Source organism: Phyllostomus discolor, chromosome 8 (assembly GCF_004126475.2).
Source record: "Phyllostomus discolor isolate MPI-MPIP mPhyDis1 chromosome 8, mPhyDis1.pri.v3, whole genome shotgun sequence".
Classification (NCBI taxonomy): domain Eukaryota; kingdom Metazoa; phylum Chordata; class Mammalia; order Chiroptera; family Phyllostomidae; genus Phyllostomus; species Phyllostomus discolor.
This window is the reverse complement of record NC_040910.2, coordinates 68,958,314-68,970,973: the sequence shown is the minus strand read 5'-3', so window position 1 is coordinate 68,970,973 and position 12,660 is coordinate 68,958,314. Positions and strand designations below refer to the sequence as shown.

At 50.0% G+C, this 12,660-nt stretch overlaps 1 protein-coding gene across 1 annotated transcript in view; it reads right to left on the bottom strand.

The window, feature by feature from the left end:
- The window catches only part of GAS7 (growth arrest specific 7), a 207,048-nt gene extending 194,979 nt beyond the window's left edge, over positions 1–12,069 (bottom strand). The window contains exon 1 of the mRNA XM_028534591.2: positions 11,405–12,069. Coding sequence (XP_028390392.1) covers positions 11,405–11,587 — 183 coding nt within the window. The 5' untranslated portion in view covers positions 11,588–12,069. The remainder of the gene's footprint in view (positions 1–11,404) is intronic.
- Between the last annotated feature and the right edge of the window lie 591 nt (positions 12,070–12,660).

Here is a 12,660-nt window from a genome sequence, read left to right as displayed (position 1 = left end):
GCAGAGTCTCAGGCCTCACCCCAGACCTCATGGCTCAAAATCTGCATTTTAATGAGAGCCCCCTGTGATTTGCATGCACACTAATGCCTGAGAAGTGCCAGGGGCAATGCCCTGCACTAATGTTGTTCAGGTATGTACTATGTGCCCACACCAGAAGACAGGCCCCAGGTATTCAAAACCTTCTTTAGAGTTAGCAGACTAGATTTTGTGTTGTTTTTGGTTAACAAAAATGCAACATGGTTTTATTTTACACTGAAGCACAACAAAGGCTTGGAGCTATTTATCAATAAAACACTTGCTCAGTGAGAACAGTAGACTCAAAGTTCCTATTTCTGTTTCTAAATTATTTTACCAATCAAAGACAAATGCCTCAATGATGCTCTTCCATGAGCCACTGCCAAAATAAGGATCCTTTGTCATGACTAAATTAGGACAAGGACTCATTTGTATAGAATTTTAAAAGTATCATCTCTACAGAGTTTTTATAACTTAGTTTTTTGTTGACTAATCCTGTCTATGCATCTGACAAGCAAACGAAAAGGGAGGATGAATTAAGGGATCTGAGAAAAAACAATGAACACTAAATGTCTGGGAGGACTTTCATTCCAACAAAACAAGCATGAAACTTAAGTCTTTTAGAGAGGTCACCTGCCAGAGTCACCCTGGGGGGGACAGCACATTCCCAAGAGCTCCCCCAAAAGCTGCTAACCTCAGCTCCATGTCTTTGCTGTATCCACTGAGCCTTGCAGGGAGGACGGCACACAGTAGGTGCTCAAATGTAAATATTTGTTTTTGTGGAATCAAAGGTTGTGGCAGATGTATTTATCACGAAGAAAAAGTCTGGGGTCAGGCCAAGTACAGGCCAACTACCTGCCAGTGTGTAGAATGTAGACACCAGGATAGCTTGGTGAGGGGAGAGCTGACCTGAGAGAACACTAAGAGTTTATCCTGGCTCTCAGGAGCTGAGGCCTGCACTGTGGCTTTAAGTCCTTGTGGCAGTGGAAGTCTGTCAAACATGCAGGATCTTGGGCCTCATTCTAGACCTACTGAGTCAGAATCTGCACCCAACAAGATCCATCAAATTAATTTTGAGAAGCCCTTCTCTAGAACACAGGTGGAGGGCACAAGGCCTTCGGGCCAAATCCAGCCCTCCACCGTGTTTTATCTGGCCCAGCACCTTGTTTCTACTGGGTGGCAGAGCTGAGCTCCATGCCCCTAGTTAAGGAGTAGTTACATTTATACAGTCCTAAAATTATATTCAGCCCTTTGAAGGTAACTGTGAGGCTGATGTGGCCCCCGGTGAAAATGAGTTTGATACCCCTGCTCTAGAGGCACTGAAATCAGTCTGAGAAGCACTGAGCAGTCGCCTGCAATTGTGTACGTATACAGAACCATTCCGGTAAACCACTGAGACCAATAGGGAGCAGACATGGGACATCCCTGGTGCCAGTGCACACGTGGTGGTCAGCAGAGCTGTCCACAGGGATTCAGCTTGCTCTTTTTCTCCTTCTAGGCATGCCAGGGTTGCATTTTCCCACCCATTTAAAGTGAGGTATAACTGTGCTTCAGCCAGTAAAATATAAGCACAAATGTCATGTGTCACTTCCGGGAAGAAGCTTTAAGAACCAGATGCTATTTTAACATAATCAACCAGCAAGATCCCAGATGGTGGTAGCTCTATTGCCCTGGAACCCAGAAGGTCTTAGATCCCTAAACCAACTTGCAGCAGGCTTGCAGCATGAGGACAAAGCAAAACTATAGTATTTTAACCACTAAGATTAGGGGGTTTGTTATGGCAGCAAATCCTAACCCACCCTGACTGATACAGTGTATGAGCACACAATGCTGCTGTTTTCAGAACATTTCTGTTACTTCCCATTCAGAACTACTCAAACACAACATTACTTGAGGGTAGGATCTTTTAAACCCTAAACAGCATTATTTAACTCAAGTAGTCTCTTCACTCTTCAGACTTCACTCCAATGGTCATCTTATTTTCTCCTTTCCCCAGATTTCCTCACATATTTGCTTTTATCTTATTATACCGTATGCTTTCTGGTAAGCTGCTTTAAATTCTTTTTGCAACACAGTGATAGACACGGTGACAGTCACATTACAGACACACCAGACTTGGCTCCAAATGAATTGTGGCTGTTTCCAAAAAAATCATATCCACCCCTCGAAAGACAAAGATTTGCTGTTACTGAAGATATTCAAAAGAACGTGGCCCCGAGCCAGTAAGAATTTCTTCAACCTGTTCTTTCCACAAAAGGATACTTACAGAATGCATGGTACACACAGTTCCTGCTTTCAGGAAAAAGCAATTCATCCCTGGACACACCATCTCTTTTTGCCTCATCATGGGCAAAGTCTGAACTATGCCAATTCCTTAAAATCCCTTAGCATCATTAACCAAAAGTTTTGGGGGTTATTTTTTCAGTTCAGCTTCATTATAGTGACTGAGCCCCTTCTGCCTGCCTAGCCTGGTGCTGAGCACAGGTGAACCTTATTTTAACCAGTTCCCATTCTAGGAGAATGCTGCAGTGGGCATCCTGCCGCTCACAGCTCATCCAATGCTTCCTGAATCCGAACTTCCAGAAGTGGAAGGTATGCTGCTGAGGCTTTTAAGGTATACTTCCAAACTACCCTTGAGGGAGCATATGACAATTTTCCTACACCCTTGCCAATATTCTTTTTTTTGGGGGGGGGGGGGCAGGGACAGGTTTCATTAAAGCTCTCTTTTTAAAAAATTTGCAATTCTCTGATCACCAGCAAAGCTGAATATGCTGATGACTTTGTATATTTTTTATTATAACGTGTCTATACAAATTCTTTGCCCATTCCTACACTGATGTGGTCCTTTGTTTTTAAAATAACTTATAAAAGCACTTTCTGCACTAAAGATACTGACTTTTCCCCCAATTTTTATTGCTTTTTATGTCATATTTTAAGAAAGAGATTTCTGGTGGCAGAATGAATGATTTACAAATGAGGAAAGTCCAGTAGGAAAGAGTGTATCATCACAACTGATCTGTGAGGGGTGTGGCCCCTTACTGCCCGCCCTGCCCATCCATCAGCAAGTCCCTTGACTGGACCTGCAAATCCATTTCAAATTCATCCGCTTCTCACTATCTCACATCCACCAGCATGTTCCAAGCTTCCTGACTGCTCTCCTGGCTTCCCTTCCTCTTCAAGTCACTTTTCCACACTTCAATCAAACCAAAGGTTTTTGCTGCACTTAGAAAACTATCTACCAACCACTATCAGAAAGGGTTATTATGTAATGTAACAGAGGTAAATATTGTAAATATTGCTGCAATGGCAATCATTTACAATATATAAGTGCATCAGATTAACACCTTAACTTTACCCAATGATAATAACAAATATATTCAATTAAAAGAACCATTAGTGGCTTGAATCATACAGCCACGTTGGGAGTATTTACATCCCTGAAATTGGCAAAAGCTACAAACTGGGACTTCCCTCTCTCCACCTTCAGCCCTCCACCCTCCAGAGCTGGTTATTCAACACTCACCAGCACACCAGTGGAGGTGGAGAAGCCTTAGTGTCAGAGAATTCTTGTCCTCCCAAAAATGGCTCACAAGGAGAGGAAAGAGCTCCAGATGGAGGAGTCTCCTTCAGACAGGAGACTGTCTCCAGCAATTACACAGGCAGACGAGAGAAACCCACACAGGGGTAGGATGGCTCAGCAGATGCCCAATGACATCAAGGAACATCTACACCCTTGGAATGATGTTTTTAGTTAGGTCCCCCGGAACATAAATGCAAACCTGGAGAAAGGGCAAAAAAATACCAAGTTATTTGAAAGGATATGTCTTCCCTCATGTAGAGTAGGGACTCAAAATATAAATTAAATTCTTATAGAAAAAGTTACATATATTGGGGGTTAGAGGGAGACTATCAACTTACCTCCCTCCTTCCCTGTCCCATCCCAACCTCTGTTGCCCTTGTTCACTACTCTCTAACCATTCCGGAATATTTGGTTCTGTAAACTATATCAAATATACTCCCCTCTTCAGGGTTATTTGCATCTGTAGTGCCTTCTGCCTGAAATCATTTCTCCCCAGACACGCACACAGCTGGCACCTGTGCCCTGCTCAGGTCTCTGCCCCAACACCACACCTCCTCCGAGATGCCTTCTCCACACTCACCCCACTCCTCCCACTCCATTACGGCACCCTGTTTTGTTGGTCCCATGCTACCTGGAAATTATGTTTTCTTGCTAGTTTACCATCTCCCCAACCAAAAGGTAAGTTTCTTTTCTGCATCTTTCACACCTTCACCTCCAGCCCATCACAGACACTCAATTAGGAATTGCTGAATAATGAATAATCAACTTCCGAATAGGGAACAGCAAACTACATACAGCCCATAAGCTAGGAATGCCTTTGACATCTTTAAATGGTTGAAAACAAGCAAAAGAAGAACAGTAGTTCATGGCACATGAAAATTAATACAAATTTCAGTGTCTATAAATAAAGTTTTATTGGAACACAACCACTCCCGTTAATTTGGGGCTCATCTGTGGCTGCTTTCGCACTCCAAGGGCAGAGCTGAGGAGCCGTGACAGGGACCATATGCGCGATCTCTCGGCTTCTCACTGCCTCTGGCACACTGTAAGTCACAGTGACGTGGCTATAACTCAATCTTGTCTCTTTATTCGCAAAGCCTGAAATGTTTCCTGGCCCTTTACAGAAAAAGTTTGCCAACACAAGTTAAAGAGAAGGCTTTGTCCTGACCCAGGTGGTTCAGTGGGTTGGGCATCATCCCTCAAAGCAAAAGGTTGCCAGTTCGATGTCTAGTCAGGGAGTGTATGAGAGGCAACGGATCAATGTTTCTTTCCTCTTCCTCCCTCCTTTCCCCTGTCTCTAAAAGTTAATAAATAAAATCTTTAAAAAGGAGGCGGCTTTGAAAAATGTTTCTGAGGGAGGACAAACGAGGCTTGCTAACCTAATGAATACGTGACAAAGGGAAGAGGGAGGAGGGGCAGTGTTCTGTGGTGTGGTGGACAGACAGATGGGCAGTGGTGACATTCACTCCAGTGTGGAGGGCAGGGGTAGAAGGCAGTGAAGACAGGAGAGAGGCTGAGCTCAGTTTAGGCCTGTGAAATCTGAGTGCCCGGGGACCAAGACTGGACAGCAGCTCAAGAAGTGAGGCAAAGACAGTGAACCAGACAGTTCACCTAAAAAAAAAGCCTCTATCAGATGGTAGACAGGGAAAACAAGTGGGTGAGTCCTCTCATGTGTCCCTGCCCTGCAGAAACCTCACACAGTTCATACACCTGTCACAACAAACCTCCAGTGTCACCCCATGCTCTGGCCCACCAAAGGGCAGGCAAGACCCACCTGCTGGCAGCCGTTCCTACTTCTCTCCACAGAGACACACACAGCCCTGGGAGCCTTGCCATCACAGGGAGAGAGGCAGATACTAATACATCCTATTAGAAAGCTTGTTGTGTGCCACCTTGATGCTGTGAGTAATAAGAGAGCAACTGGGAGAACAGTGTCCCCTGGAGTGGCATGATAAAGACCCTACCAGCTCACATGGACACAAGAACAGGGCTTCCCAGGTTACCAAACATTTTCTCTCCCCAGCAGCCATGCTCATAAAGTCAATCGGGCCATCAGATAAAAGCTGAGTTTTTTCAAGCTGAGCAGAGTACAAGGAGGTCAGCATCTCATTCATGTTTCTAGGTAGTAATGGAGGATAGGGATTCACATGGCAGGGAACAGATGTCAGAGATTCCTGCTGACTTGTTGCTAAGGGAACTTTTGTGCAGATGCCCAACCCATACAATCTGTAAGCCCGGCCCACTGTTTTGAAGTCCTGGGGTGAGGCCACCTGACCAAACCAGCACACAGCAGTGAAGAGGGGGAGGCTCCCCTGGAGCAGAGGTGGGCTGGAGGGTGGGCCAAAAGTAGATTTGCAAAAGGCAGGAGCTACAAATGAGGGCCACAGCCCCTACAAATGATGGACAGGATGACTTAGGGAAGTCGCTGAAAGCAGCATTTTGGTCTTTTAGGTCACAATTATATGCTCCACAGGCCACCAGCCCTAACTATGCCTTTTGTGAACAGAGCTGATGACCGCCTTAAAAATGATGTGTGTGAGGGACAAGGCCACACCCATTTGAGGAAATTTGTACATTACAGAAAGAAAGGTCCTGTATTAAAATCAATTTGTGTAACACAGCAAGCATCTACCAGATGTCAGGCAGCTCAGATACACTGTGTCTATTAATAACCAGCTCCAACAGCTCTGACTTGAAAATACGGGACTGGGATGCAATGGGCCAGTGGACTGACCCAGACTTTTGGGACAGAAAAATATACTTGCAAATTCAGCTGCACCATTTATTGTGTAGTCTTTATAAAGCAATCCCTGACATCTCGAAAAATTTTTTTAAAAATCCTCCTAGGATGGCAATGAGGATTTCCTAGCAAACAGCCAAGTCTTCTGCCTTTTACCCACCTCTGGAGGCTCTGCCTTCAGACTGGCCTGTCACTGCTTCCCCTGTAAGATCATCTGTCCTAGGTGTGTCCCCCTACACTTCCGAGGGAGTTAGTCTGCAAAATGGCCCTCCCTGGTCTCCCTGCATCTGCACCTGTATGCGCCTCTCCCCAACACTAAACCTGGATGGGTCCTGTGACTCACTTTACCAAAAGAATGTGCCGGAAGTGATGTGCCAGACTGGAGCCTAAACCTTAAGAAAGCCTGACAGCCCTGGCCAGTGTGGTTCAGTTGGTTGGAGCATCATCTCGTACACCAAAAGGCTGGGGTTCGATTCCCGGTCAGGGCACATCCCTGGCTTTTGGGTTTGATCCCCTGTTGGGAAGTAGATGGGAAGCAACCAATGTTTCTCATTCACATCAGTGTTTCTCTCTCTCTGCTCAGCCTGAAAAAGCCCAGCTTTTATCTGATGGCCCGACTGACTTTACGAGCATGGCTGCTGGGGAGAGAAAATGTTTGGTAACCCGGGAAGCCCTGTTCTCGTGTCCATGTAAGCTGGACATCAGTAAAAAATCAATAAACGTAAAAAAAAGGCCTGACAATTTGGACGTCTATGTTCTTGGAAGCCAACCACTATGCAAACACTTCAAGTCCCCTGCTGAAAAGAAGATCATGTGGAAAGGCCCTGGAGGCTGAGGCACCATGGGGAGGGAAAGGCTACATGAAGAATACCCAGGCACCGTTTTGGAGGGTCCAGCCCCGTAAGCCTCTAGAACTCCAGCTCCAGTTGCCACCTGCCTACAAACTCATGGGAGACACCAAGAAAGATGAGCAGAAGAACTGCCCAACTGAGTCCTGTCAGCCCACAGAAATGTGCAATAACAAATGGTTGTTTTGAGACCCTAAGTTTTGGAGTGGCTTGTTACACAGCAATAGATAAAACATTATTCCTTAATTATCTATAACATAGCCCCTCCCCCAGCTCCACATCTCTCTCCCACAGTCACACCTTGGAAACTCCTGTAGCATAACCAGAGGAACCCAAAATGGGAGAAGAGAAGGTAGAGAGAAGGAGACCAAGTTCAAGGGTGACTCTCTCAACCACCTAGTTCCATAGGCAGACAACATCGTATTCTGTTAGTACCTCTGAGGTCCTGACCTTCCAGCCAGATCGTGGATTCTAAGAATAGCCCATAGGTTAAGGAAAGCTGTTGTATTTGCATTCCAATCTTATTGACCTCCAGAATTATTTCCCAAAAGTTCTGGGAGTTTTTCCAGATATCTCACAGTATCTTGCAGGCCCCTGGTTTCTTCTCTCCATATGAGGGAAGAGCAGGCCGCCAGGAATTTGTGGGCCAGGGCTAGGCCCTCCAGCTACTGAACCGTCTGGCTATTGGACCAGGTCTAACTCTCCAGCTCTTCCCAGGGGATGGAGATCTGGGCTCCGTGCTCCATCTACCTGTGCTGCTTTCAGCCTGCATGTACCCCAGAAGTCTGGTGGAAATCCCTTCCCCTACTGGGCCTCCAAGTCTGTGCAGGTGACCTCAGGCATGGCTTGGAGCCCACAGAATGCACTTCCAAAGACTCCAGTCCCATCTCGGGTCCCCTTCATCCCAGCTCCTCCTCAACCATGTCTCTCAAATGTCAGAAGAGTTCTCAGCCCCTCTCCCTGTTCATGGCTGAGGTGATCCTCAAGAAAGACTTTTCTGGCTGCTTTTATCTAAGGGCCTATATAGCTCAAGGCAGCAGCTGTGGGTCTTATCTATGGGCCTCCTTCCTTTCCTGGGAGGAGCTGACTCCTTCCCCCTGGCAGCCCCTGGAAGGCTGCACACCACACTTCTCTGCTCAGGCAAGGGTTTTCCTGGACGCTGCCCCATTCCCTTGGAGTCTGGGTCAAAGAGATTTCCCCAGAACCAGGATCAGAATCTACCACACCGGCCCCTCCCCAGGGCCTGGCCACCAGGGCAGATCTATCTGCCTCTTCAAGTTACCTCCCAACTCCCCTTCATGGGCTATGCTTCCTGCACAGCTGGGGCTCTCGGTTCTCCTTTTTTCTCATATGAACGAGGAAGGAATCCTTGGGGAGTGTCCATCTTGCACATGCAGCTCTCAAGCCCTAGCCCCACCTTCCATCCACCAGGGTTTCCTGCTATCACCCTCCACCAGAAGGAAAAAAGAACACTGGGGTGGAGGTGACATTCTCAGACATTCCCCCACTATGCCCTCCTCCCCCAGGAGGCTGGTGGTGCCCATTTTCTCTGTTCTGCTGTCCCCAACAGCTCCCCTGGCCTTCTGAACTCCATGTCCCCAGCAAGCTCCATTCTAGCCACCCCTTTGGCAAACATCCCACAAGGTTTACCACTTTCAGGATCAATGGGCTTCTTCTCTGGCTCCCTGGTCTCTGCACTAACTCTCAGCCTAGACAAACACCTGGCTAATGTTCCTCCAGACTCACGTTTCCACATGCTGGCCAGCCCACCACCAGTGACTCCTTTGAGAGCTCTGCATTCCCCACTAAGTGAGTCTGTCTTTGAGGACTTACCCCATCCCTGCCCAGGCCTCAGCCCTGAAGTCCAGTCTGCTTGTGGATGAGGTTCACAGACACACAGAGCCTGATCTACAATCCTGTCTGTCAAAACGGCATCAACTTTGGCCCTGAAAAGTGCCAGGGCTCAGAGCATAGCCTGCTGCTGTGGGCAAACCAGCTGACTGAATGAAAACAAACTCCAGGGTTAGGAGAGAGATGTTCTAGGTGGGAAAGAGTGGCTGCCCTCATTTTAGCCCCAGTGTTTCAGCCTCCCCATGCTGACCTTGACGGCTGCACTTGCCCTTTCCTCATGGATCCATACCTTCTCTCACTGGCCTTTCCACACAACTGAGCCCAGGCTATCATGTTTAAAAGAGACACCGGCACAGACAGTACCACTGAGCCATCTGAGCTGCTAAGCAACTATGCAAGCATTACTCTTTGAGCAATTTCCTTCACCTCTCTCCTCTGCAGTTTGCTTCCCTGTAAAATGGGCATGGTGCCCACCCCATTACAGAGCTGCCAGGGGAATTGGTGACAATGTATGTACCATGCCTAGCACCTAGTAGGTACTCAACAAATGAAAGGCCTGCTCATCAGGGCTGCTCACACAGATGGTACTCCTGCCACAAGTCACCAGGTAGGAATTGTCTGAGAAAGTCCCTTGGGCACCAGAGATTTCCTAAGTATGTGTAAGCTGTGGCACACCCACGACTGTCCCAGCTGATCATTCAGCTGGTCCCCTGGGTTGTGTCTGCCCTCCCTTTCCCCCACTAAGAAATGCAGAGGCACTCCACTCTTACTAACACAGTATACAAACCCACCAGCATCACCCCAACCCAAAACAGAACAGGATGCATCCAGCCTGGGATGCTCCTCACCAGACAGACATCCAACAGCCCTATTTCCATGTCAGTATTTCCTGGAAAACTGTGGCCACCAGAGGAACTCTTCAATAGAAGTCTTCCTCATGGCTTCTGAGCTAGAAAAAGGGGGGCTCCAGGTCTTCATAAGAAGGTATGCACTTGCTTTCACATGGGAATCTCAGAAAAGGAACTGGGAAAGCTGAGGAACACACCTGAGGCTCTCCCACACTCATAGGTTCTCCAAATAGGGAACCAAGAGGGTTAGGGTTAGGGAACATTCTGCTGGCAGCCCCTGAAAGCACCTTCCAGGCTCAACTTCACTCAAATACTAGTACAGGATTCATTTAGGAGGGATTCTGTTGTTCTCCTCTGGACTGAAAGAAACATAATGTACCTCTAGGCAGCCAGGCTCCATGTTTGATAATGTTTCCACAGGATACTTCTCAGGCAAACTCTATAACCATTTCACCTCTCTCTTTTTTCTTCTCATTCCTTCCCTTTCTTTTCCTTCTCTTCTTTCTCTTGAGTTGCAGGAAGGATTTTCAGTCAAAATTTGCTACTCTGATTTTTTGTGAAGTAGGTCAGGGTTTAAATTATAAATAAATTCAGTTACCATGACTTGGGCAGCGTTTTACCAGAACGGTTCCCTATGTGTCTCAATTGCAGTAACCACTCATTTAATCTTTACAACACTCCCAGGGTCAGGCGACCTTTTACTAAAGGAGTTGTCCTGTAAGGTCACGAGCACCAAACCCCACCCCCGCCTCCAGGGCTTTAGAAACTTCGGGTCCCTCTCAGGCTGTTACCATGAGCTCAGCGATTAGAGGACAGAGAACCCTACCTACTGCCACTTGGGCAATAAACAGCCAGTGGACTTGGCTCAACAGGTCCCCCGTAGCCCTGGGGCCAGGCCAGAACCCCAGCGACAAGCTACTTTCAGGTTCTAAAGAGGAGGGGGCGCTGGCTGGGGGCTGTGGCACCCCTGAGTTAAGCCTGCTGACGGGTCTCGGGTTGGCAGCCAGCCAGGCTCAGCTGACCAGCAAGTGGGCGGCCCCAAGACCGCCAGACAGACTGACCCGGGGCAGCAAGACCGTCCATGGGTCGGCAGGCTCCGGGCCTCGGGGTGGAGACGCGGGGCTGCGGTGCCACTTTTTCAATTCCGGACCCTCGGTGCGTCTCGAGTTAGACTGCTGGACTCAGCAGCCCTTTACCAGCCCCTACCACTGCCGGGAACGCTCCCACCCGCTCCAGAACTCACAGGCAACAAGTTCTCGTTTCCTCGGGGAGCCACGACGTGCCGAGAGGCCCAGCATGGGGGGCGACGAGGGGACGATTCCCGGCGCTGCACACGCCCCAAGGGACGTCGCGCCTTCGCAGCCCCCAGGAGAGCGGAACTACGGGTCTGGTGAGCAGTGGCTGCCCCGGGGGCGCAGGTCTGACAGGGGCGGCTCCGGAATTCCCGGTGCGGGCAACAGGTCTGAGAGCGCGCCGAGGACCGGAGCCCCGGACCTCCCAGACCCCGGCCCTCTCCCCTTACCTCCAGCAACTGAACGTAGCTCGCTGGGAACCAGCCGCGGAGCCCGTCCTCCTTCTCGCCTTCCCACCAGCCGCCGTCCGGAACCTGCAGCAGGGTGATCAGCTCGCCAGCAGCAAAGTGCAGCCCCTGGCCGTGCCGCTCCCCAGAGAAGGGGTACAGGGTCCGGCAGCGGGACCCGGACATCGCTTTGGCGCCCGGGCTCACAGAGCAGCCTGCATCCCTGCCGAGCCCCGCGGGCTGGGCAGTGGCTCCCCGGGGTCCCAGGCGCCCGGTGCTCCGGGCTCCCGCGCTCTGGGCGCGCGCCGTCTCGGGGGTGCGCGGGGGTCCCCAGCCAAGCGGGGAACGCGCGCTCAGCGCTAGGAAGCAGCGACTCGTTGGTTTCGAAGAGCAAGCGGCGACGCCCCCGGGCCCGGGCAGCTCGCAGATCCCAGCTCTGGGCCGGGGGGGCGGGGCTCAGGGGGAGGAGACCGAGGCGCAGCGGCTCCGGAGACAACTTCTCGTGGACGCGGAACGCGGGCTCCTGCCGCGAGGGCCGGCCGGATCTGGAGCCGCCTTGGCACGCGGAAATGCGCAGCTCGGGGGAGAACTGGGATCCTGAGCATCACCCTCCGCGGGGCTCCGCAGCAAGGGAGTGGCCCGGCGTACGTGGAGAAGGGGTGGCGGCTAGGTGGCCCAGCGGAGGCTCTCTCAACGGCAACGGGGGCGGGGCGGGGGCTGGACCAGAGCGGCCACGCCCGCTGAGGGCTGGGCGCTCGCTTGCCTTAGGGGCAGGTCAGTGGGGAGGTGTCTCCCCATTCACACCCCCAACACCAGGGCCGCTGGAATAGAAAGGCCCTTCTGTGCCTGTTTGTTAGGAGTGGGCGCCCCCTCTGAGGTACGCGTAAGGGAATGTGTTTGTGACTGTCACTATAGTGGTTGAACCTGGGGTTGAACTTGACTCGCTGGAAACTGAACAATGGGTGAAAGACAGGTTTGAAGCCTAGCCCCCGGAGCCGGGAAGCCGGGTGGCAGCGTGTTACAAAGAGGCACCACTCACAGAGGAGGCGACGGAATTAGAGTTAGAATCAGCTCCATAGGGGCTGAGGATAAATTAAGGAAGGGGGAAAGGTGAGAGGCCCAGCCCCCACTGTTTTACATGCAAAGGGACTGGCGGAGGGTACCAATTCTCCTGATACCCAAATGGGCCACATTCATTTACTCAGTCAGCAAATATTCATGGAAGGCTGCTACCTTTTATGCAACGCTCCAGATACCTT